Here is a 27,777-nt window from a genome sequence, read left to right on the forward strand (position 1 = left end):
AAACATCCATTAGTATGATCTGTTACACCAAATTATTCTTAAAGTCACGCAGTGACAATGAATGTTTTGTAAGGGTATGTTTCCACGTAGCGGAAACATTCAGTATTTGCCGCGGATTGAACGTTGCGTACAGCCGCAGCGTTCAATCCGCAGTGGCCAGATGTTACAGCATAGTGGAGGGGATTTTATGAAATCCCGTCTCCACTATGCGTCTGAATACGCGGGTGACACATCCGCGAAACCAGACATTTGGCACGTCTTTTTAGACAGCAGCATGTCTGTTTACCTCATGGAGACTCTCAGTCACAGCAAGGTAAACAGCCTACTCTATGGATACGCTGCGGCGAATCTGGATGTGTTCAATGAGCACATCCGGAATCACCGTGCGTATAGAGGGGGCAGGGCTTTGGGTGGAGCAGGTTTCCGCTCCGTCCAAAGCGCACACATTACAGTACGTGGAAACTTACCCTAAGGAGTACTTCTAGTTTTGCAGATTAAGGCATAAGAACAAGGATCAGAGTATTCCATTATGAAATAATGACGTAAAAGTGTGTTTTGTTTTATTTCTAATAAAGGACTTTATTGTTGCTGTGTCTTCATTTACCATAAAAGGATAGGATTAATAATGGATAGGTGTCTTAAAGATGCCTCTCCATTACTAAGCCGTGGGCTTACTGTACTAAATGGTTTGAATTTGAATTTAATTATAAAGAGATTGGTAATTAGTAAGTTCCATGAAGTTCCATGCGCTCTCTGCCGCAAAACAAACTTACTTCGCATCTCTCATATCCTCCCTGTCTCACAACCCTAAAAAGCTCTTCAACACTTTCAATTCTCTACTCCGTCCCACAGCACCTCCTCCCCCTCCTCTCATTTCTGCTGAAGACTTCGCCTCCTTCTTTAAGTAGAAGATCAACACGATCAGACAAAACTTTGGCCCGCAGCCCCCAATGCCCCTCTTAACCGCTCAGCTCTGTTCTGCAAAAGCCAGCTTCTCCACCATGACAGAAGATCAGCTCTCCACCCTTCTGTCAAGATCACACCTCACCACTTGTGCCCTCGACCCACTCCTGTCTCACTTCATCCCTAACTTGGCCACAGTCTTCATCCCATCTCTAGCATACCTCTTCAACCTTTCACTTACAAATGGTGTCTTTCCCTCATCCTTCAAATATGCTTCAATCACACCCATCCTCAAAAAGCCCTCCCTTGACCCATCCTCTGTGTCTAACTATCGCCCGATATCTCTTCTCCCTTACGCCTCAAAACTACTGGAACAGCATGTATATCTTGAACTGTCCTCCCACCTCTCCTCCTGTTCCCTCTTTGACCGGTTACAATCTGGCTTCCGACCGCGTCATGCAACTGAAACTGCCCTATCTAAAGTCACTAACGACTTACTAACCGCTAAGAGCAAGTGACACTACTCTGTCCTCCTTCTCCTTCTCCTGGACCTGTCCTCTGCCTTCCACACTGTAGACCATTCCCTCCTGCTACAGACTCTCTCATCTCTTGGCATCACAGACTTGACCCTATCCTGGATCTCATCATACCTAACAGACCGAACATTTAGTGTCTCCCTCTCACACACCACCTCCTCACCTCGCCCCCTGTCTGTCGGTGTTCCTCAAGGCTCTGTCCTAGGACCCCTACTATTCTCCATCTACTCCTTTGGCTTGGGACAGCTCATAGAATCCCATGGTTTGCAGTACCACCTCTATGCTGATGACACGCAGATCTACCTATCTGGACCCAACCTCGCCTCCTTACTAACTGAAATCCCGCAATGTCTGTCTGCTATCTCAGTCTTCTTCTCTGCTTGCTTTCTCAAACTGAACATGGACAAAACAGAATTCATGATCTTTCCCCCATTTCACTCTACCCCTCCACCAGACCTATCCATCAATGTCAATGGCTGCTCTCTTTCCCGTCCCGCACGCTCAGTGCCGTGGGGTAATCCTCGACTCTGCGCTCTCTTTCAAACCACATATCCAAGCCCTCGCCTCCTCCTGCTGCCTCAAACTCAAAAATATTTTCTGGATCCGCTCATTCCTCAACCACGAAACCACAAAAACACTAGTGCATGCTCTTATCATCTCCCGCCTCGACTACTGCAACCTCCTATTCTCTGGCCTCCCCCTAGCACTCTGGCTCCACTCCAGTCCATCCTACACTCTGCTGCCCGACTAATCCACCTGTCTCCCCATTAGTCCCCAGCCTCCCCCCTATGCCAGGCCCTTCACTGGCTTCCTATTGCCCAGAGGCTCCAATTCAAAACCCTAACTATGACATACAAAGCCATCCACAACCTGTTTCCTCCATACATCTTTGACATGGTCTCTAGGTACCTACCCGCACGCAACCTTTGATCATCTCAAGATCTCCTTCTCTACTCCCCCCTTATCTCTTCTTCCCACAACCACATACAAGACTTCTCCCGTGCGTCCCCCATACTCTGGAACTCTCTGCCGCAAGACATCAGACTCTCACCATCAATGGAAACCTTCAAGAAGAACCTGAAGACCCACCTGTTCCGACAAGCCTACAGCCTGCAATGATCCTCGGTCTACTGAACCACAGCAAGACCTGCTCTACCCTCTCCTACTGTATCCTCACCCATCTCTGTAGACTGTGAGCCCTCGCGGGCAGGGTCCCCTCTCCTTATGTACTTGTGTGTCCCTTGTCTTGCACATGTTTATTGTACCTGTCTATATTTCCCCTTTTCACATGTAAAGCGCCATGGAATAAATTGCGCTATATAAATGCATAATAATAATAATAATAATAATAATAATAAAGTTCCTATATGGTTACATGCCCAATCATGGTCTTAGATCTCCCTAAGTAAAGCTCTGGCTCAAGAGTTGACTTGTAAACACAATTAACCTTAGATCTGTTCTCTTTGTAGTGCTTCATTGAATGACTTAATTATGGCAAATCTAAAGGCGTAATAGAACTGCGTCACACAAACCTCCCAGTCAAGAGACTCTGCGTTCTGTATCCTCAGATCAGAAACTAGATAGTCTGGGCTGAATTGTACTTTATTCTGCTTTTTTGATGCATTTCATTTTTTTTATGTACCTAAGTGAAAAACTTACATTATAACTTTAGAAAATTCCCCCACGGTGCTGGAAAGTTAGATTACTCAACAATTTAGTATATGACTGCCTCTGTTAACTTTCTTCAGCTTCCTGCCAGACATCCAGACAATAAAAGAATTTATACAGCTGGAAGTATGAGACCCAAAGCCAAAAACTGTGTCAGAGCTCTCTATCAGGAGGCATGCTCAGGAATAAGTGAGGAACATCTGGGCGACTGCACACTCCAGCAGAATAAAATGTCAAAGACATAGGTGGTTAAGCAACTTTTCACAAGTCCAACCAAACAATCTGTCAGCTGTTTAATGAGCGGCAATAATAATTCCACATGTATCCCATTATATTTCTGCTTTATTTGAAATATAACTTCTCTATCTGAGGTCATGTAAAATTATCTTCTTTCCTGACAAAATGAGGGAGTTCTTGGCAGGTAGAAATTCATTAAGGCTTTGGCTCGTCTGTCTGACCTGAGCTGCTAATGCCCCCCTTTTACATCACACAGTCACCCAGTCATGAGGTAATGCATTTGACAATGATTTTCCATTCTTCATGCACAGGCTGGGGTATGAAACAAGGCACGCTGTCCAGAGCCCTGTAATTCTATCAACATTAAGACATTAACAGTTTCAACAGCTCCGTGTATTTGCATACCTTGACACGCTCCCGTTCGGATGTTTGGAATAAATCCACGACGACAGGGATGTGGTTGGGCCGGGCACATCTCACAAGGGTGGCCCCATGCTCTCCCTACTGTAGCGCAGCATAGCGTCTTCGTGCACACTATACCGGTCAGCTGTCCTTGGCACATTTGGTTGCTCACTATAGAGAAGCAAGGTCCTGTTCTGTAATCTTGAAACAGGAAACAACAGGTACTTCAGAAACAGGCCCTTGATAATAAAACACTACATGCAAAATGACTTTACTTCTTGAAAGGACTGTCTACACATAGATCTGCTTTAAAAGACTTTTCTCGTACAAAGAAATTAGTATCCCTAGCATTAAAATAAACAAGTTTGCAATTGGCTCACTTTTTCTGTTTGCTGTTGTTCTCCTGCTATGAGAGCTTTTTTTATTAAAGTTCATTGCCATGGAGATCGACCACCAAAGCTTGTATGCGCAGCAGCTGCATTCCTGGCTGAGGAGTTAACTCATGTGATACCAGTCAGCTTTCTCTAGCCAATTGATTTCTATAAAGCACTTAGCTGCTGGTTTCCTCTTGGCTTCTGATCCAGAGCTGTTGTTATCAGTCCTGCAAAATCACATGTCCCACCCCTACCAGTGGGCAGTTTCCAGACCAGTTCAATTCACTGCTCACTTATGCCATGTTTGTTCAAAGGTACTGTTATATTTATATGCAAATATATACAGCTTAAGAATGGAGTGTATCACAGTAGCATGAAAAGCTCAAAAGAAAAAAGCTACTTTACTAGAGCTGTCACACAAAGAGGAGTGCCTTCCCCTCAGCAAAAAGGATGTGAAAAAGTGGCACAGCAGGGACAATCTCTGCTGGCTCAGTCAGTAATTCCCCTACTTCATTTTCGTTCTCGTCAACAGAGCAGATTTTACTCCTCCGGTCTGCCCTGTCAACGGGGTGTCACTACAGACATCATGCTGACTGACAGCTGGCTTTCTGCAGTTAGGTAGCGGGGAGCTGCCTGTCAATCGGCATGACATCGTCAGAGAAGTCCCATCAACAGGGCAGAGCGGAAGAGAAGATGCTGCTCTGTCGATGTAACACTAGTGGAAGCTGTAGAATCACTGGCAGGAGTGGCTCATAACCACTCTGAGCCGGCAGAGATAGATGCTAGGCAGAACAGCACAATAGTTAGCAACTGTAAGTTCTTAGCTTCATACACAAAAATAATAACAGTAACCATTTTACGTATGCTAATCTGAGCAAAGATCAGACAGGAGATTTTATAATACAAGATGCATATTAAATAGATTGCTTTGACTTAATGAGACTTGTTTATTTATTTTGAGAATTATTATGTAGTCTTGATATTAGGATGAGCAGGTTATGATTACAACTATAGAATGAAATAGCTCATGAGTCCAAGTGCATTCAGTGCCCACCCTGCCTGACTGAGAGCTGCGACAGGAGGGACACCAAGGCGCTGTCAGTCAGGCTGTGTGGTAAAAGTCTGAGTCAGTCTGACTTAAAGGATTATACAGACAATCTGAAATAGATTTTGAAAGTAAATACAGTATCGTTATCAGATGTAAGACATTTAAGGGCATCTTGGATGAAGCCGAAACTCGAGTCGGCTTGGTGCATTTATATTTTTACATGTTGTTTTAAAAAGAATCACTTCTAAGTAGAATAAAAATTTAGCAAAAAGAAGCTCTGATTTTGTGGCACTTTATTATTGATGGCTGTTGGCTTTCATACTTTGCATTTTCCAAAGTATGAAGAGAAAGCAAGATCGATTTTTATCAACACATAGGAAGTTTTGCGAGCAAAAGAGTAACCTGTTTGGAGTTTTGGAACATTGGAAAGTGGACTCACTTTCTTTCTGGATCATCATAGCTAAGTTCCAAGACTGCAAATTACGCTACTATACATCTTGCTTTGTATTTGGAGCGTAACCAAATCTGTTTGGCTTAGTTGCTGTGACCTGGAAATGTCATTCAAGTGACTTTTCTTGGACAATTTTTTTAATAGATTTTGTCTGTTTTATTTCTTATGGCCCAAATAAACATTCACATGCATGGGTGTTGGGAAAGATGACTGTGGGACAACATCTAATGTGTATAAACAGCCTAAGTCTTGAATTTCTACACCAAATTTTGTAGCAAAAAATATGTGGCTTTGTAATTTACAATTTCAACACTTGTAAACATAAAAAAATGAATTTCTGACATTAAATGGTTTGCTAAAGCACTTTAAGATGACTAACAGTGGTGCTTCAAACTTTGAGAACACTTTAGAATTTTCCACATTTATATGTATAAATTTGACCTATAACTACCTCAGATTTTCTCAGAAGTCCTAAAATTTGATTAAGAAGATTAAGAGATAAAAAAAACAAGTCAAAGTAAAATACTTTGTCATTACTTACATGGGAAAAAAATATTCAATATCACATGTCTACAAGTGTAAAATGTAGATTAGCAGATAATTTGAAGGTGAAATTAGAGTTTTCAGTTGAGTTGTGTTGTATTTAAAGAAATGAGATCTCTCAAAGTCTGATCTTCACAAAACATTTTTGTGGTAGGGTATCATGGCACTAATATTTGTAGGGACCTCAGAAGAAGAGTTATTGATAGTCATCAGGCTGGAAAAAGTTATAAAACCAAATCTAAAGAGTTTGGACGTCAACAATTCACAGTCAGAAGTTTGTTTCCAAATGGAGGAAACTCAATTATTACCTCAGGAGATAACCAACAAAAATACTTTAAGAGAAAGACGCATATTACTTTGCAAGGTTACAGTAGAACCCAAGGTAAGCTCTAAAGCAACTAAAGGTCACGCTCACATTAGCTAATGTTCATGTGTTCACCATCAAGAGGACACAGAACAACAATGGTTTGTGTGGCAGGATTACAAGGAGAAAGCCACTGCTCCCCCCAAAAAAACTTTGCTGCCCATCTGTAGTTTGCTAAAGATCACCTGGAATATTCACATACCTAATGGAACAATGGTTTGCTAAACAATGAGACCAAAATAGAGCTCTCAGGTTTAAATGAGAAGTGTTATATTTAGAGAACGAAAAACACAGCATTACAGCATAAAGTCTCATACTATTTGTGAAACACGGTGATAATACAGAGTTTGTCCATGAGCTATATCTTAAGAGGACACGGGTCAAGCAACAAGACAACAACCCAAAGCACACAAGTCGTTCTACAAAAGATTAGTCAAAGAAGAAAAACGTTCATTTTTTGGAATGGCCAAGTCAAAGTCGAGAATTTAACTCTAAGAAAAGTTTTAGAAGTACCTCAAGTGAGCAGTCATGGGAGAAAACCAAGCAACATAACAGAGTTGAAGCCGTTTTGCTGGAAGCAATGGGCTAACATTCCTTCAAGGCGATGTGCAGAACTAATTAACAATTACATGAAACATTTAAATGCAGTTATTGCAGCAGAAGGTCAAACCAGAGAGCAAAGGTTTATATACTTTAGCCACTCAAAGATGTGATATTGGATCAATTTTCATATTTCAAAAATTACAAAATCTAATATGTTAACTTCATTTGATTTGCTTTTCTTCATCTAGTTTTGCGATCTGTGTGAAAATTTGATAACTTTTTGTATCATATTTCTTTCAGAAATATAGAATTTATGAAGGGTTCACAAAACATTCAAGCACCACTGTATTTTTAGGCTATGTAGCAAAGCCAGGTAGAAGAGGGTTAAATCCCAACTATGCAGGGCTTGTTTAGAGGTACCTGCACAGCTTTTTACTAGAAGCAGGAATGAGGTTCATTTGGTGTGGAGTGTGCTGGGAAACTGAGCATTTTTTAGATTCTGCTGGGAGCTGCTGAGTACCATTTGTTGCAGACTAAATTCAACCAGGTGAAGTGCCAGGATTGCTGAACGAGTGAGATACTGTGGTCTTGGCCTTGGAAGCCTTGGAAGAGAGGTGAAAAGACCTCTTGGTGCTGGTCTGTTTTAGGATTTCTGGGGGAAAGCAAAACCGCTAGGAAACTCATCTGACAACCAAATTACAGTGATAAAAACCTCGTCACATACCACGACTGATGATTTGTCATTGGCAGTACGGGTTGGCAATAAGGATGTGGAAGCTTCCTCTAAAGTCAATATCCCTGAGCTGCAGGTGTCCAAGAGAAACTTTGGAACCAACCAGTTCTGTGACTTGGGTCAAGAAAATACTTGGGCTAAAAGTAAGAGTGAAAAATTTTGCATCCCTAGAGCTGGAACTGGGTGTCAATAATGGTGCTAGGCATAAGGGTTCTGGTACCAAAGTGAGGGTCCAGGTAAAACAGCTCCTCCTCAAGGCACGATCCAGGGGATATAATCCAGTGACTCGGGTGAAACAATTTAAATATGGAGATTGGGTGCGGGTCTTGGTGCCCACAATGGGAAACAAATTTCCTGCCAAGTGGCAAGGCCCTATGAAGTTAGTTATGTAAAGGGTTGGCGAGGGCTATTATAAAGTTTAACAAACCAGTGGAAAGGAAGCCCTACCAGGTATGTCATATCAGCTTGGCTAAGGCTTAGTGGGACGGGGATCACTATAAGTTGGCAGATGGTGTCCAGTCTCTGGCTTTAAGGTACTGTCGCACTTAGCGATGCACCAGCGATCCCGACAACGATATGACCCGGTCAGGATCGCTGGTGCATCGCTAAGTGGTCGCTAGTGAGCTGCCAAACAGGCAGATCTCACCAGCGACATAGCAGCGGTCGACGGACGCTACTTACCTGTCAGATGAGGAGATGAAGACGTCCTCCCGCCCACGTCCACGCGTTGCTCGTCGCCACAGCAGGAAGCCCAGCAGGAAGCTGACGACGAGAAACGGTCCAGGCCGTTCTCGCGCGATCAGCGATAACTAGCGGGGGAGCCGGTCGGAGGTGTCACACATAGCGATATCACTAGCAATATCGCTGCTGTGTCACAAAACCAGTGACTTTATAGCGATATTGCTAGCGATATCGTTTAGTGTGACAGGCCCTTTAGGCAGAGGGGGAGGTTATGTAGCAAATCCAGGTAGGACAGGGATAAATACCAACTCCGCAGGTCTTTATTAGAAGCACCAGCATAGCTTTTCACTAGGAATGAGGTTCACTTGGTGTGCAGTGTGCTGGTGATCTGAGCATATTGTTAATTCTGCTGGAAGCTGCAGAGTACTGTTTGTGGCAGACTAAACTGAACCAGGTGCAGTGTCAGGATTGCCACATGGGTGAGAGCCAGTGGTCTGTGTCTGGGAGGAGAGGTGAAAAGACCTCTTGGTGCTGGTCTCTCTAACAGAACTTGAGAGACAGCTGTTACCAGATGCCGGAAGGCGAGTAAATCCCTTCAAAAAGATCATCAACATCATAATCAGAAAGGGTTTGACACCCGGTACTTCCCACCCAATCAACAGTTATCAGATCTAACAGCGTCCATATGAAAACAGTCTTCCCCTTGAACAGCAGAGCTTCATACATTAAGTAGTGTCTGCTGTCAGTTACTTCAGATAAGCTCCTATTCTCATAAACTTTTTCTCCACTCATGGTTAGTGGTTGGGTGATGCCATTTATTGTCAAACTACTGAATTTTATCTTTTTAAATCATAATGACAACTCAATACATCCAAATGACTCTGATCAAAAGTTTACATACCCCATTTCTTAATACCATGTATTGCCCCCTCTAACATCAATGACAGCTTGAAGTCTTTTGTGGTTGTTGTGGATGAGGTTCTTTATTTTCTCAGATGGTAAAGCTGCCTACTCCTCTTGGCAAAAAGCCTCCAGCTCCTGTAAATTTCTGGGCTGTCTAGCATGAACTGCGTGCTTAAGATCTCCCCAGAGTGGCTCAATGATATTGAGGTCAGGAAACTAAGACAACCACTCCAGAACCTTCACTTTGTTCTTTTGTAGCCAATGACAGGTCAACTTGGCCTTGTGTTTTGGATCGTTGTCATGTTGGAGCGCCCAAGTACGTCCTATGTGTAGCTTCCGGGCTGATGATTGCAAACTTGCCTCCAGTGTTTGCTGAAAACGTGCTGCATTCATCTTTCCTTCAACTTTTACCAAGCTTCCTGTGCCTTTGTAGCTCATACCTCCCCAAAACATCAGCGATCCACCTCCATGCTTTACAGTAGGAATGGTGTTCCTTTCATCATAGGCCTTGTTGACCTCTCTCCAAATGTAATGTTTATGGTTGTGGTGAAAAAGTTCAATTTTGGTCTCATCATTCCAAATGACCTTGTTCCAGAAGTTTTGAGGCTTGTCTTTGCGCTGTTTTGAGTATTGTAGGCAAGATACTTTGTGGCATTTGCGCAGTAAAGGCTTTTTTTCTGGCGACTGGACCATGCAGCCCATTTCTCTTCAAGTGCCTCCTTATTGTGCAACTTGAAACAGGCGCACTGCTAGTTTTCAGAGTCCAGTATTTCAGCTGATGTTGTCGGTTTTTCTTTGCATCCCGAACAATTTTTCTGGCAGTTGTGGACAACATTTTTGTTGGTCTACCTGACTGTGGTTTTGTTTTTACAGAGCCCCTCATTTTAGATTTGTTAATCACAGTTTGAACACTGTTGACTGGCATTATTAATTCCTTAGATATCTTTTTGTATCCCTTTCCAGTTTTATACAACTACCTTTTCCCATAGATCCATTGACAATTCTTTTGCTTTCCCCATGACTCACAATTCAGAAACATCAGTGGCTGGAAGAAAGATGAAAGAGTCTGTCTGGATTCCAGAAACTCACTCAGCTTTTATGCACACACACTGATTACAAGCAAACAGGTCTTAGGTGAGGATGTTACCTTTAGTAGGCATTCAAACCCATTTTGTTAACTTCTGTGCATGTAATCAGGCCAAAATCATTGTCATGATCCCAGTGCAGGCTTTGACCTGCACGTCAGGGGTTAATGTCTTGGGCTCAGTGCAGGCTTGACCTGCACACAGGGGGTTAATTATTGTAGCCTCTCTTTGGCTCAAGGAGGGCTTCTTATAACCCTGGGAGACTCCAATCCCTGTCAGTTATACTTTTGCCTTTGGCAGAGTGTGGTGACCCGTGTGTGCCTGTGCCTTCTGATTGTCTTCTAGCTTGCTTATATGATTCTGACCCGGTTCTGTCCCCTGTTGTGAGCTTGTCTCTTGATTCTGTACTGTTTATCTGCTTCTCTGGTTTCTGACTCATTGCCTACGTCCTGACTAGTCTCTGATTGCCCCTCTTGTACTTTGCTGCTATCTCCGTGTATTACTCATTGCTTACATTCTGACTACTCTCTGCTTATCCCTCTGGTACCGCGCTGCCCTCTCTGTGTATGACCCCCGTTTGTCTGATTTGAGGATCCCTGTACTAGAATCCTGCATTTATCTCCAGCAGCAGGATGCTAAGCCCCACCCCCTGCAGTCACATGATCGTAGGTCCTTCACTGCTTTCTACCTTCAGCGACACAGGTCCTGTGAGCCTGGAGCACGCATCGTCACCACTGCTGCCCCGCTCCACAGGTATCTTTGGGCACAGTAGTTTGCCAATAAATGGCTTCACCCAACCACTAACCATGAGTGGAGAAAAAGTTTTGGTGTTATCATTCATATTCTCTGAAAAGAGGCCAAGAAAGCAAAAATTCAACCGGGGTATGTAAACTTTAGAGCACAACTGTATGCCGCACATAGCAGTTGCTACTATGCATTTTGCAAAGTTATGCTGTTCTTTGTGCTATATTTGCATCTACTTGAGCAAAATGATGATTATTATTAAGTGTATGAACAACTCATTTAATTAATAATCTCTTTAGATTGTTCTGTATTCACTTTAAAGCGGTTGTCTAGAACTTTAACATTGATGGCCTCTCTTTAGTACAGGCCATCAATGTCTGATCGGTGGGGCTGCCGACTGCAGTTCCTGTCTGAGTTCTAAGCAGCTCCAACCACCACCGGCACTGGGAACAGCTGATCGGATGTCGCACCCCCACCGATCAGACCCTGATGACCTATTCTAACGATAGGCTATCAATGATAAAGTCCTGGACAACCCCTTTAAGAGTAAAGTGGTATGCATCTATATACAACATAGACTATGTTTTTTTTCAGAAACCAATGTCAACAGAAGTGTCAAAAATACAAAAATATAATTTCATTTTGTCTGTCATATGACGTCAACCCAAGTACTACTAAAAGTTATAACATAGTTCCTAGTAGTATTGTAGTAAACATTCACACTTTGTTTTCACAAACATTTATCCAGACAGACGGAATATCCTGACATTTTACATAGCAGAACCATACCAAGTAACAAATGTGTGCCTTTTAAATCTTGAAATATAAAAATACATATTTTCCAAATATAATATTTAGTGCTAAATGAAAATATTTGTTGTTGAGGTGCCCAACTGCACATTTCAGATTTCTATTGTGTATCTGTAATCTTCCTGTTATAAGTCCACAGTACAAACAGTCTGCATTTAAACAAGACATCCTTCGCTACAAACAACCATAGCGCAGGTCTGCCAAACTGTGACCATACATGGAGAAAACACCACCGTATCCATGACATTGTGAACATCTGCACTATTGAACAAGTCAGATTCGAATGGAGGAAACTTGGCAGTGAAGGGTGCAAACAATAATTGACGTTGGCAAACAGGGTTTGGCATCTAAATATCATATTCTGTAAAGTGCAATAATATTGCTAGTTTGGACTAAAATTGGTGAACTAGATAAGCTCAGCATTAGTTTAACTGGGGATTTACTGAGGGATTTTAAGGGCAACTCAGACACTATTGTTTGGCACAGATTGTACATGTTGGTGCCCAGGCGCTTTCGTATTTCTTTTTTTCCTGTTTAATATTCATAAACATAGTAAACTATAGGGAGCTAAAAGCATGTACAGAGCTAGTTAAATCCATAGTAAGAACAGCACAATTGCAAAACACATTGATTTCAAATGTCAACGCACAAAGATTGTGATTGTCTTTTGTCAGGACTCAAAGCAATGTCACACAGACCTCCACTTTCACTCAGATGTCAGCAAGGTGGAGGTAGGGTACATCTATGGGCTGGTATTCTTAAACATGAGCTAGTTGGACCTTTTCAGGTTGAAGATGAACCCCAAATCAACTCCCAAATCTACTGCCAGTTTTTAGATGACACTTTCTTTAAGCAGTGGCACAAGAAAAAGTCTGTCTGCATCTTTCAAGAAAATCATTATTTTTATCGAAGACACACATGCATCGATATACTCTACTGCTTGGCAAGCAGACCGTAACCCCTTACAGACACCCTCCATTCATGTATGATGCAATTAGGTAGCGTGTCTATAGAGCAGGTTCACAGGGTGCCCGATCCATACCCAGCAAATAATGGCTGTCAGATTCAGCCAGGATGGTCAAGCAGAGCTCCACCCGTGAGTGCTAACCTGTTAATTACCACTGTCAAACTCTGAGAGCGGCATTAGCAGTGAGCTGGCATAGGGGTGCGTCATTCTATGTGCCCATTGGCGTCCCTGTGATGTCTTTGCGGGACAAGTATGGGTGGCTTTGACAGCCAGGGGTCTATTGAAAACCTCCGTTCTTGTCATCATGGAGCTCATTTGAAACTCAGCCTGTGGCTTTGCTTTAAAAGAGACCATGATTTTTACTATATGTCTCAATACTGTGGTATTGTGTTGTATAATACAAGCGATCAGACGATTGCAGGCTTAAGTCCCCTAAGGGAAATAGTAACTAAAGTAAAAAAATAAAAAAAAGTTATGAAAATTATTAGAAAAATAAAAAAAAAAGTTTAACATAACATTTAAAAATATACATATGTGGCATTGCCACATCAAGAAAAGTCTGATTTATCTAAAAATAATTAACCCAATCCTTAAACATCGTAAACAGAAAAAGATTATAAACACCAAAATTGCTTTTGGTCACTGTAATAACGCAAAAAATGACATAAGAAGTAATCAAAATGTAGCAGTAAAAATCTCGCCCTGGCTCAGGGATAGGAAACAAAGGGTGGTTGTTAATGGAGCACACTCGGACTGGGTCACGGTTAGCAGTGGGGTACCACAGGGGTCAGTTTTGGGCCCGCTTCTTTTTAACATATTTATTAATGACCTTGTAGGGGGCATAGAGAGTAGAATTTCAATATTTGCAGATGACACTAAACTCTGCAGGGTAATCAGTACAGAGGAGGACAATTTTATATTACAGGAGGATTTATGTAAACTAGAAGCTTGGGCTGATAAATGGCAAATGAGCTTTAATGGGGATAAATGTAAGGTCATGCACTTGGGTAGAACAAATAAGATGTATAATTATGTGCTTAATTGTAAAACACTGGGCAAAACTGTCACTGAAAAGGACCTGGGTGTATGGGTGGACGACAAACTCACATTTAGTGGCCAGTGTCAGGCAGCTGCTGCAAAGGCAAATAAAATAATGGGATGCATTAAAAGAGGCATAGATGCTCAGGAGGAGAACATAATTTTACCTCTATATAAGTCACTAGTGCGACCACACTTAGAATACTGTGTACAGTTCTGGTCTCCGGTGTATAAGAAAGACATAGCTGAACTGGAGCAGGTGCAGAGAAGAGCAACCAAGGTTATTAGAGAACTAGGGGGTCTGCAATACCAGGACAGGTTATTACACTTGGGCTTATTTAGTTTGGAGAATCGAAGGCTTAGGGGTGATCTTATTACAATGTATAAATATATGCGGGGACAGTACAAAGACCTTTCTAATGATCTTTTTACTCTTAGACCTGTGACGGGGACAAGGGGGCATCCTCTACGTCTGGAGGAAAGAAGGTTTAAGCATACTCACAGACGTGGATTCTTTACTGTAAGAGCAGTGAGACTATGGAACTCTCTGCCATATGATGTTGTAATGAGTGATTCCCTAATAAAATTTAAGAAGGGACTGGATGCCTTTCTTGAAAAGTATAATATTACAGGGTATATACACTAGTTTCCTTAATATTGCATTGATCCAGGGAGCTAGTCTGATTGCCGTATGTGGAGTCGGGAAGGAATTTTTTTCCCCAATGTGAAGCTTACTGTTTGCCACATGGTTTTTTTTTGCCTTCCTCTGGATCAACATGTTAGGGCAGGTTAGGACAGGATATGGGTTAAACTAGATGGACTTAAAGTCTCCCTTCAACCTTAATAACTATGTTAAAAATCAAAAAATGTCATTTTTCTCAGTCTAAAAATGAAAATAAACAATTAAGATTGAAAATTTACAATTTTTATTTATTTGCATAATAATTCTGCTCAATAATAGCTGCCCAATAATTCTGCCATCAGAGATATTCTTCCTAAAAAGACAAAACCTGACTTTTACTGTCTTTAACATTCAGATTTATTAACCTTCTAGAATGGCCGACAGCGCAGTAGTTGGCAAGTAATAAAATTAATCATCAAAAATACAAATTGCCTAATAATTCTGCACACAGTGTATTATCAAATTTACCATTTACCTGACACAACATGAACATTTACTAGAAAAATAATCAGTTGTAAAGGGATGGTCCAATTTTCTTTTTTCAGGAGCTCAGCTCTCCTCTGCTATCCAACTTCCTGCTTGCAAAGTGATAGTGTGCTCCTGAAGACAGTTGTCAGTTTTAACCATCGGCATGGTCATACTCCCATGCTGCAAGTAAAGGCAGCACTTGCAAGCTCTATAGAAAACAGTGCGCAAAAGCCCGCTCCTTGAATAGGAGACTGGCCACCTCTGACAGACTACATAGGTGGCTGGTAACCTTGGCAACAAGCAGTAAGCTATACAATTTAAAATTCCTTTGTTCTCGAGAACAGAGATGATTTTTAATAAGATGTAAGCTGAAAAGTTTTTCAAGCACCTTGTAATTTTACTGCAGCATAATTGCATGTGTACTGTGTTTATAATTAATGTGCTTGAGGTTATCCTGATTTTTTTAAAAAATCCATTTGAAAATTGCGCCCGCCGCGCCTGCTGTATATAGAGGTGATCTGAGAGCTGCTATTGCGCCAACTTGCTAGAGAAAAAAAAATCCTCCTGCAAGGAGGAAGGAAATTTTTTTTTACTCCACAGTGCCTTCATCTGCCTCATTATAAGGAATCTTCCGCAGGTGGTTCTGTAAGAATCACGATTTTCAGAGATTTACACTGAAACCTGGGTGTAAGCATTCAGAGCAGTGTGCAGAATAAATGTGCGCTAAGCCTTACTGCGATCTTTGAGTGGCAGAATGAACCAATCAACACAGCAGGTGAAGAATTGGTTTTATTTATTTTTTACGCCGTTCTTTATTCTTCGAGTCAGTGCGATTACAGCGTTACCAGATTTATATCGGGTTTTTATGTTAGGCTGCTTTCACACACTGAAAGAAGCTTTTCTTGCAAAAAATAGTTTTTGCATCGCCATTTTTTTAGAGCAATAATTTTTCCATATTTCAGCTGACAGAAACATGTGAGGGCTTGTTTTTTGTGGGACGAGTTGACGCTTTTATTGGTGTCGTTTTCAGTCACCTAACGTTTTTTGATCGCTTTCTATACCGATTTCTGGGAGGCAGAATGAGCAAAAATAGCAATTCAGGAATTATTTTTTTGTTTGTTCTTTTATGCTGTTCTGCATGTGGTAAAGTTGATAAGGTAGCTTAATTCTTTGTGTCAATACAATTGCAGCAATACCACATTTATATAGATTTTTTATGTTTTTGCACTTTTACGCAATAAAAATTTTTATAGAAAAAATAATTATTACTCTGTCGCCTCATTGGGGGACACAGAACCATGGGTGTTATGCTGCTGACCACTAGGAGGCGACACTATGCATAATCTGAAAAAGATTAAATATGGCTCCTCCTCTGCAGTATACACCCCTGTACGGCATCAGCCTTCTCCAGTTTTTGCTTAGTGTCGCAAGGAGGCACACCTAAAGGATTTTTCTTTTTTTCCGTTTTTTTCTTCGGATGACAGATGAAGAAAAGTGGGTCTCCTCAGTGAGACTCCCGGCATGGCTCCTTCCTCGGCCCCTATTATGGGGTGCCCAGTTGAAGTTGAGATGGCGGTTCCCCATGTCGCTCCTTCCCCAGTCCTGCAGGTGCTGGTTCGAAGTTGAGACCCCCCTCCTTCCCCAATTCCTTTTGGTCTTGGGATGAGGTCGAGGCGAGGAAGAAGCCCCCTGACGGTGACAGCAGCACCCTCCCTAATCCCCCTCTGGGGGTATTAGGTTGAGATGCCGCAGGTAGGGTCTGTCCATGGCAACCTACGCAGCATCCAGGGACCCCAGCCAGCTGCGGGCTCCTGTCGGGGCTGGGGGGAGTGCAGGCAGGCATAGCACATGCAGACACAGGGCTCTATGCGCCCCTGTGTCTGCGGCAGCAGTAGTCTACAGCGCCGCAGGGGAACCCATCACAGGGCCCCTCTTCAGGTTGTGGCCCCGCCGCTAGCCTGCCTTTCAATCTGGGGGGGGTCCGGTAAAAATCCAACCCCCCCGGACTACCGCGCCGGCCTGGAGCCCATCCTGGGCATAGAAATCTAATTTAGGCCGCGGCTTCGGCCTAGCTGAGGTCGCCGCCTCCTCTCCGCCCCGGCCCGCCCCCGGATGACAAATATGACACTCCACAGGCAGAAAGGGCGCGTTTTTTCACATCTCTGCACGCTCTTTCTCAGCTCTCCGCCCCCTTCTTCTCCCTCCTCATCTCCTCGGCAGCCATCTTCGCTGCAGCAGACGCTGTCCCATACAGCAGCAGCAACGCCAGCAGTCTCCGGGGGGGCACAGGACTGTGAATTGTCAGCGCTGGACCTAGGGGCACACTGGTGGGGTAAGATCACAGCCGGGTTCTCTTTACTCGGCTGTGAATCCATATTACCTACAAGGTTTTCCTATAGCTCCCCTGCGTAGTCACCCCTGTACAGTCCTCTGCTAGCCAGCCTCTGTGCACTATGCCGGGCTCAAAGAAAAGAACCAGGCAGGACTGTTTTTATGCTTTCTGCACAGCCTGCAAAGCCACTCTCCCCAGTGGCAGCACGTACCCGCACTGCAAGGATTGTATCTAAAATACTGGGTCAGAGCCCCAGGAAGCCCCTATCATTGCTTCAGCGGCCGCTACCACGCCGGAATGGGCTACCCAGATGTCGCAGTCTATGACACAGTCCATAGATAACCTGACCTCCACATTACTCCAGGCTATGCAGGGTCATGTCTCGCCTAAGAGAGTTACCCAGCAAAGGGACAGCTCCACCCAGGGACAGGCCGTTTCTGGCTCTCTCAGACGTAAGCAGACCCACACGTCGCGTTCCTATGCGTCATCCCATAGCACACCGTCATCCCCCTCCAGGGAGAGACACCGTGGTCTCAGGTCGCCTAGACCGTCCCCTACCAGAGACAGACAACGCAGATCTCCGCAAGAAGACCTCCGCCCCAGCTCACCCACCAGGGAACACCTGAGCGATGCGCAGGATTCTGAAGGCATCTGTGACTCCGACTCAGACAATGAGACAGAGAGGTCTCTGGTCCCTTGTCCCCCTAGCAACACAGCGCTAGTTGAGGACATAATCTCTTCCATCCATCAGGTGCTGGACATTTCCGATCCAACCACGGAAGTCCCAGAACACAAGATTTGCTTTGAAGGTGTTCTGAAACCACCTAAGGTTTTCACAAACCACCCGGAATTTCAAACGATCCTTACCAAGCAGTTTTCACAGCCTGATAAAAAATTCACCAATCGTAAATATTTAGAAGCTAGGTACCCCTTCCCACAAAAGGACACCAAACAGTGGACAGATCCACCCGAAGTGGACCCCCCAGTCTCTAGACTAGCAGCACAGACCCTCCTCTCACTGCCAGATAGCTCAACCCTCAGGGACGCAGCAGACCGACAGGTAGAACGCATGGCTCGCTCAGTGTTCGAAGCGGCAGGGGCCTCCCTGGCCCCCGCGTTCGCTTCAGTTTGGGCGGCCACGGCCATTCTGGCTTGGGCCAAAACATTGCAAGATGGCCTTCAAACTTCAAATCCTGAGCTGTCGGACCATGCGGCTCAAATAGCAGTAGTAGCAGATTACATGCTTCATGCAGCCCTTGACTCCGCAAGAGGTGTAGCGGGAATAGCAGCAAACGCCATCACAATTCGGCGTATCCTCTGGCTGCGGGAATGGAAAGCGGATGCAGCCTCAAAGAAATCCCTCACGCATCTCCCGTACTGCAGTGGATGGCTTTTCGGTGAAAAGTTGGACACAATGATCCAACGCCACTGGGGGTAAGAGTACCTCTCTCCCTCAACTCAAACCTAAACGCACGTTTAAACGGCGTAACCAAACACGATTCCGATCCTTTTGGAATTCTTTGGGCTGGTCAGTCTCGCGCCCAGCACAAAATCGTAACAGCTCTCCACGCAGGGACAACCCACGGGCAGCGCAGAGACCAGACAGGACCTGGCAGTCGAAAGCAGGCCAGGCGAAGCCCAAAGTAGGAAAACCACAGAATTTCGCTTCATCATGACTCACGAACTCCGGAAGACACCCCACCAGTAGGCGGACGACTTCTACTCTTTCAGCAAGTCTGGCTGCCTATTACAGAAGACAGATGAGTCAGGGAAATAGTGTCTTCCGGATACAAGATAGAGTTCACTTCCAGTCCACCGAATCGGTTCTTCCTCTCTGTTCCACCAAAACCGCCAGATAAGGCTCGTGCCTTTCACCAGGTGGTCTCCTCTCTCCTTCAAGCAGGAGTCGTAGTACCAGTTCCCACGACCGAACGCTTCCGAGGGTTCTACTCCAATCTATTCGTAGTCCCCAAGAAAGGAGGCAGCATCCGGCCCATACTAGACCTAAAACAACTCAACAAATATGTACGGGTACGTCATTTTCGCATGGAGTCCCTTCGGTCCATCATTGCGTCCATGGAGCAGGGAGAATATCTCGCCTCCATAGACATACAAGACGCATACCTGCATATACCAATTGCTCCCGCCCATCAAAGATTTCTCAGGTTCGCGATCAACTAGGACCACTACCAGTTCGTGGCTCTCCCGTTCGGACTCGACATGGCTCCCAGGACATTGACCAAAATCATGGCAGCCACCATGGACATTCTACATTCCAGAGGCATTGTAGTCTTTCCATACCTGGATGACCTTCTCATCAAGGCTTCCACCTTCAAGGACTGCGAAGTCAGCGTCTCAATCACAATCGACACTCTGAGTCGACTGGGCTGGTTAGTCAACTTACAAAAGTCATCGACTACCCCGAGTCAGTCCTTGACCTTCCTAGGGATGCTATTCGACACCTCCAGGGGTCTGGTGCTCCTTCCCAGGGACAAGGCACTGGCTCTCCGTCTGGGAGTTCGCATACTCCTCCACAATCCTCCCCGATCTTTCCGGTTTGCCATGAGAGTCCTCGGCAGGATGGCAGCAGCGATGTAGGCGGTACCATTTGCCCAGTTTCACCTCAGGCCTCTTCAACTAGCCATCCTCAATTCTTGGGACAGGAATCCCTTCTCCTTCGACAGGGAGTTCCGGCTCACGTCGTCGACCAGGAGGTCCCTACACTGGTGGCTCAAGCCAACTTCGCTTGCAAGGGGAAAATCCTTTCTCTCATGTCAATGGAAGGTCCTGACCACCGATGTAAGCCTGACAGGTTGGGGTGCGATGCACCTACATCACAGGGCACAAGGCAAGTGATCACCAGTGGAAGCGACCTTGCCCATCAATATCCTGGAAATTCGGGCCATCTTCCTGGCACTGAGAGCCTTTCATTACTTGCTGGCAGCCTCTCATATCAGGATACAGTCGGACAATGCCACGGCGGTGGCATATGTGAATCACCAAGGCGGGACCCGCAGTACCCAAGCGATGAGAGAAGTGGCACATATCCTCCACTGGGCGGAAGACACGAGGTCGGTACTCTCGGCGGTCCACATTCTGGGTGTGGCCAACTGGGAAGCTGACTTCCTCAGCAGACAAGGAATAGACTCAGGGGAGTGGTCTCTCCATCCAGAAATTTTTCACCAAATCTGCCATCGCTGGGGGACCCCGGACGTGGACCTAATGGCATCCCATCTCAATGCCAAGGTCTCCAATTTCATGGCCAGGACTCGCGACCTGCGGTCGCTAGGAGCGGAAGCCCTGGTTCAGGACTGGACCAAGTTCCAGCTTCTGTACATTTTTCCACCCCTCCCCCTGATCTCCAGAGTAGTGAGGAAGATCAAACAAGAGGAAGTTCCAACCATCCTGATCGCGCCGGACTGGCCCAGATGTACATGGTACGCCGACATCGTACAACTTACAGCAGACGCCCCCTGGTGTCTCCCCAACCGTCACGACCTTCTGTCACAAGGTCCGTTCTACCATCAGAACTCAGGGGCTCTCAATTTAACGGCGTGGCCCTTGAAACCTGGGTTCCAACCCAGGCAGGGCTCTCACCGGATGTCATTACGACCATGATCAGGGCAAGGAAGCCAGCCTCCGCCAAGATTTATTACCTTACCTGGAGAGCTTTTTTTTACCTGGTGCGAATCTCACGGACAGGTCCCACTCCCTTATTCCCTCCCAAAGGTACTTGGGTTTTTTCAATCGGGCCTGGACGCCAGGCTATCCCTAGGCTCGCTTAAGAGCTAGGTGTCAGCGCTCTCAGTGCGCTTTCAGAGGCGCATCGCTAACAAGCCGCAAGTAAGGACCTTTCTCCAGGGGGTTTCCCAATTGGTTCCCCCCTACAGACGTCCACTGGAAACGTGGGACCTCAACTTGTTCCTGACATCATTGCAGGCACCACCTTTCGAACCCCTTAAGGAAGTCCCAGTCAGCATTCTATCACAGAAAGTGGTTTTTATCTTGGCAATCACCTCGCTTCGCAGGGTGTCTGAAATGTCAGAACTCTCCTGCAGACGGCCCTTCCTAGCCTTTCACCAGGGTAAGGTGGTTCTCCGTACAGTCCCATCCTTCCTTCCGAAGGTTGTGCCCAACTTCCACCTCAATGAGGAAATTTCATTGCCATCCCTTTGCCCGGTTCCAGTTCATAGAGTGGAGAAGGCTCTGCATACGCTTGACCTCGTCAGGGCATTGCGTATATACGTGTCTAGGACTGCACCCTTCTGGAAGTCCGATTCCCTTTTCCTTCTTCCGGAAGGCATTCGAAAGGGTCTGCCGGCTTCCAAAGCAACTCTTGCCAGATGGATCAAATCCACCATACAAGAGGCTTACCGCTTTAACAATTCTCCTCTTCCGGCCGGTATCACGGCACACTCTACGCGGGCAGTAGGGGCCTCCTGGGCCATTCGGCACCAGGCTTCGGCACTAGTGTGTAAGGCGGCCACTCGGACTAGCCTACACACGTTTACGAAACACTACAGTGTTCATACCCAGTCCTCAGCGGATGCTAGCCTGGGTAGACGGGTTCTGCAGGCGGCAGTGCCCCAAGTTTATGGACCTGCTAGCACAATATTCATCCATTCCTTCCCACCCAGGGACTGCTTTGGGATGTCCCATGGTTCTGTGTCCCCCAATGAGGCGACAGAGTAAAGGAGATTTTTGTGTACTCACCGTAAAATCTCTTTCTCATAGTCTCTAATTGGGGGACACAGCTCCCACCCTGTTGCCCTTACGGGCCGTTGTTTACGGTTGAGTTCTCATACTGTTCTTTGAGCTCGTACATAGTTGCCTTCTTACAGGCATGGTTATGTTGTTTCTGTTACGTTCCTCCTAATGCTTTTGCACAAAACTGGAGAAGGCTGATGCCGTCCAGGGGTGTATACTGCAGAGGAGGAGCCATAGTTAATCTTTTTCAGATTATGCATAGTGTCACCTCCTAGTGGACAGCAGCATAACACCCATGGTTCTGTGTCCCCCAATTAGCGGCTAAGAGAAACAGATTTTACGGTGAGTACACAAAAATCTCCTTTTTTGCATCGCTTTATTCTGTGAGATATAACTTTTTTATTTTTCCACTAATGGAGCTGTATGGCAGATTGTTTTGTTGGGGGACAAGATGGCATTTTTAGGGATACCATTTTTATTTACATTCTTCTTTTTGATCGTGTTTTATTCCACTTTTTGTTCAACGGTATGATGAAAAAGCATCGTTTTTCCCCCTTTTTTTCCTTTTATGGTGTTCACTGAAGGGGTTAACTTGTGGTACAGTTTTATGGGGCAGGTTGTCCTGGATTCGGCACTGGCAAATGTGTGCACTTTTTTGTTTATTTATTTTTTTTACATAAAAATAGAAATTTATCAGTACAATATATATTTATTTTTTTCTAATTTTTCTTTTAAATATTTTTACAATTATTTTTTGTACTTTTTTTTTTGTACTTTTTCACTTTGGGCCACTATGGGATTTCACTTTTAGCAGCCTGATTGCTGTTATAAACCATTGCAATGCACGACCATTGCAATGGCTTATAACTGTCAGTTCTGCACTGACAGAAGCCTCTTAGACTGTGCTCTGGTGTCTGAGAGGCTTGCCATAGCCTGGTGACCCTGAGAGCACTGCTCCTGGCAGTGTGTGCCAGGTGTCAGCTGTGATATCAGCTGATCACCCGACGTAAATCACGTGCGTCCAAGAAAGTGGAGGGGTTACAATGCTGCAATTATTTAGTCAAAATTTCGTGCCTTTTGGCATTTTCACACTAATTTCTACCAGCTCTGTCAAAATGGGCAGAACTAGGGAAGGACGGATGCGTGACAGGGGCACGGAGCAAGATTTCTGGTGTGGCGCACGGAGGCACATGCAACTTGTGAGACACTCCTGATTTATTAAAGGCCTCTTTTATATATCCCCTCCTCAAGACCGGTGAGAAAATCGCTGATCTAGATTATTAGAGGCCCTAATGTTTGCAGCCAGGTTTTAAGCAAAGGTATTTAGTGTTAAAGGAGTAGTCTGTGCATAGATATTTGATGACCTATCTTCAAGATAGCTCATCAATAGCAAACCGATAGGGGTCAGACACCCAGAGCCCCTACCAATCAGATGAGTTTTGGTCCTCCGGCGACTGGATTCAAACAGTGTAAAGTGTAGCAGCTGCTGTCGGCCATTGCTGGCTATTATACCATAGCTCCTGATCTTTTGAATAGAAGCTGTACTTCTGCATAGGAGACAGCTTGTCAACCCCCCTTTAACCTAATCTATAAAATGGCTTTAAAGATTTGCAGTGAAATATTACACTGAAAAGTCTCTTATGTTATGAAAAAAAATAATGTTTATGTTGACACATAGCTCATAAGCCAAGAGCAGGCAAAATACTGAAAACTTGAGAGGCCAGTTCCATGTATTACATTCAAAAACACATAACCCAAAAACTAAGCATCAGTGAGGTTTTGAATTGTGATATTGGGTCGATAACACATTAGCATAATATTATATACAGTGGAGGAAATAAGTATTTGATCCCTTGCTGATTTTGTAAGTTTGTCCACTGACAAAGACATGAACAGTCTATAATTTTAAGGGTAGGTTAATTTTAACATTGAGAGATAGAATATCAAAAATAAAATCCAGAAAATCACATTGTATAAATTATATCAATTTATATGCATTTTGCAGTGAGAAATAAGTATTTGATCCCTTACCAACCATTAAGAGTTCTGGCTCCTACAGACCATTTAGATGCCCCTAATCAACTTGTTACCTGCATTAAAGACAGCTGTCTTAGGCTGGTTTCACATTTGCGTTTTTTAGCGCTGGAAAAAAACGCATATGTGCGCATGCGTTTTTTCCCCTATATTTAACATGGGTGCGCATACCTGCGCACTTGTAAGCGCATGTATGCGATTTTCATGCGCTGCGTTTTTTTGGGGTGTGCGTTTGTATTTTCCAGACGCAGCATGTTGCATTTTTTGGCCCTGCAAAAAAGCGCATGCGCACATATGCGCACGTTTTGCGCTAAAAATGGCCATTATAGCCTATGGATGCGCATATGTGCGCACTGGCATGCTCATGTATGCGTTTTTTTGCATATGCGTTTTTTTTTTTTAACCATGGAATTTAGGGGTTTGGGTTAGAGTTAGGGTTAGTTAAGGGGGTTTAGGGTTAGGGTTAGGGTCAGGGTCAGGGTTAGGGTTGGGGTTTGGGTCAGGGTTAGGGTTAAGTATGGTTTGGTTAAGGGTTAGGGTCAGGGTTAGGGTCAGGATTAGGGTTAAGTATGGTTTTGTTAAGGATTAGGGTCAGGGTTAGGGTCAGGATTAGGGTTAAGTATGGTTTGGTTAAGAGTTAGGGTCAGAGTTAGGGTTAGGGTCAGGGTTAGGGTTGGGGTTTGGGTCAGGGTTAGGGTTAAGTATGGTTTTGTTAAGGGTTAGGGTCAGGGTTAGGGTCAGGATTAGGGTTAAGTATGGTTTTGTTAAGGGTTAGGGTCAGGGTTAGGGTTAGGGTTAGGGTCAGGGTTAGGGTTCGGGTTAGGGTTGGGGTTTGGGTCAGGGTTAGGGTTAAGTATGGTTTTGTTAAGGGTTAGGGTCAGGGTTAGGGTCAGGATTAGGGTTAAGTATGGTTTTGTTAAGGGTTAGGGTCAGGGTTAGGGTTAGGGTCAGGGTTAGGGTCAGGGTTAGGGTCAGGGTTAGGGTTAAGTATGGTTTTGTTAAGGGTTAGGGTCAGGGTTAGGGTCAGGGTTAGGGTTAGGGTTAGTTAGGGTTTAGGGTTTGGGTTAGGGTTAAGTATGATTTGGTTAAGGGTTAGGGTCAGGGTTAGGGTTAGGGTTAGGGTCAGGGTTAGGGTTAGTAAAGTCATGGTTTGGGTAGTGTGAGGGGCCACCTAAAAATGTTGGAAAAAAACGCAAACGCGGTAAAAACGCACTAAAAACGCATACAAACGCATAAAAACGCTGCGTTTTTTTCATGCATGCTCATAAAAATGCTTGAAAAAAACGCAGCAGTTGTATGCTTTTGTATGCGTTTTTTAAATGCGTTTTTTTGCGGGAAAAACGCGCTGCAAAAAAAAGCAAGTGTGAAACTAGCCTTACATAGCCATCTTTATAAAAGACTCCTGTCAATAGAGTCAAATAATTCAGTCAGACAACTACAACACGGGCAAGACCAAAGAGCTTTCTAAGCATGTCATGAACAAGATCATAGACCTGCACAAATCAGGAATGAGCTAGAAAACCATAAGGTTTAGAAGGAAACAACTGTTGGTGCAGCAGTAAGAAAATGGAAGAAATATAAAATGACTGTCAATCAATATCGATCTGGGGCACCATGCAAATTCTCACCCCGTAGGGTATCCTTGATCATGATGAAGGTGAGAGATCAGCCTAAAACTACACAGGGGAGCTTGTTAATGATCTCAAGGCATCTGGAACCACAATCACCAAGAAAACCATTGGTAACACATTACAACGTAAAGGTTTAAAATCCTGCAGTGCCCGCAAGTTCCCCCTGCTCAAGAAGGCACATGTGCATGCCCATCTGAAGTTTGCCAATGAACACCTGGATGATTCTGAGAATGATTGGGAGAAGGTGCTGTGGTTAGATGAGACAAAAATTGAGCTCTTTGGCATTAACTCAACTCGCCGTGTTTGGAGAAAGAGAAATGCTGCCTATGACCCAAAGGACACCATCCCCACTGTCAAACATGGAGGTTGAAACATGTTTTGGGGGTGTTTCTTTTCTAAGGGCACAGGACTACTTCACCGCATCAATGGGAGAATGGATGGAGCCATGTACCTTAAAATCTTGAGTGACAACCTCCTTCAGCACATTAAAAATGGGTCATGGCTGGGTCTTCCAGGAAGACAATGACCCAAAACATACAGCTAAGGCAACAAAGGAGTGGCTCAAAAAGAAGCACATTAAGTTCATGGAGTGACCTAGCCAGTCTCCAGACCTTAATCCCATAGAAAACTCATGGAAGGAGATGAAGCTCCGAGTTGCCAAGAGATAGCCTCAAAACCTTAATGATTTAGAGATGATCTGCAAAGAGGAGTGGAGCAAAATGCCTCCTGACATGTGCACAAAGCTCATCATCAACTACAAAAACATCTGACTGCTGTGCTTGCCAACAAGGGTTTTACCATCAAGTATTAAATCTTGTTTGCCAGAGGGATCAAATACTTATTTCTCACTGCAAAATGCAAATAAATTTCTATAATTTATACAATGTGATTTTCTGGATTTTATTTTTGATATTAACCTACCCTTAAAATTATAGACTGTTCATGTCTTTGTCAGTGGGCAAACTTACAAAATCAGCAAGGGATCAAATACTTATTTCCACCACTGTATATATTTATATAAAATACTATACTTATTATCCCAATTTCCTTAAGTAGGACACTCCAAATGAAGCAAAAAAATATCCAATTCTGATTGGAATGGAAGGATTTAAATATAGAGGTTGGTACTAACATGGCATTTCTTTATATGTACTTTGCACATAGTTTGGCACACAGTAATGGAAGCACTGGCAGGACCAAACCATCAGTTTCACATGATTAAATGCATTATGACATGTTATGTCAACCCAAGTTTCTGCTCCTGCAAGAAGGTCAAGTCACATAATAGGACTTAAACAAAATACATTCAAGTTGCATACAGTACGTGAGTTATACATTGTAAGCAAATGACTTCACTACATTGGCCATTAGTGGTCAACATCTGTTCCTCCAGCTGTTATTAGTCTCTAAATCCCAACATGTTCTTGGAGGAATGATCTAAAACTCCAAGACAGTTTTCAGCCAGTGGTCAGATATCGTAATCACCAATTATGGCGAATTTACGAAGGCTGCCATCTCTTAAAACAGCCTCAATCTTTTATGAAATCTGTCACCGTCTGACACGTGTATAACCTATTAATATGGGCATACAGGTGATAGGACTAGATTAACATTTCTACCTGTATTGGCGATCTTGCTGTTGAGAAACTTATTTTATTTCTTTAAGCTAATGATTTCTTCCAGGTTCCGGGGCGTGCGGTGCATGGAAGAAATCCCTGCCTCCTGTCCTATCACCCTCCTCCCATGCATGTCACAGTGCCCTGTGATGTGCAGTTGTTCTACCTGTGCTCTGCACTTCCTCCATAATCCGTACCTTTTCCTCCCTTCTGTGGGCAGTGTATTCAGGGATCTTCTGCGCAGTCACTGGCAGGTCACAGCGACTCCCGCTCCAGT

The 27,777-nt window shown here is 44.3% G+C and overlaps 1 protein-coding gene across 1 annotated transcript in view; it reads right to left on the minus strand.

Annotated features, from left to right (window-relative positions):
• FBN1 (fibrillin 1) overlaps nt 1-27,777 on the minus strand; it is a 373,121-nt gene that overhangs the window by 165,862 nt on the left and 179,482 nt on the right. Inside the window, exon 7 of the mRNA XM_073568456.1 lies at nt 3,750-3,947. Coding sequence (XP_073424557.1) covers nt 3,750-3,947 — 198 coding nt within the window. The remainder of the gene's footprint in view (nt 1-3,749; nt 3,948-27,777) is intronic.

This window comes from Dendrobates tinctorius, unplaced genomic scaffold (assembly GCF_039654945.1).
Source record: "Dendrobates tinctorius isolate UK_male_01 unplaced genomic scaffold, ASM3965494v1 ptg000022l, whole genome shotgun sequence".
Lineage (NCBI taxonomy): Eukaryota > Metazoa > Chordata > Amphibia > Anura > Dendrobatidae > Dendrobates > Dendrobates tinctorius.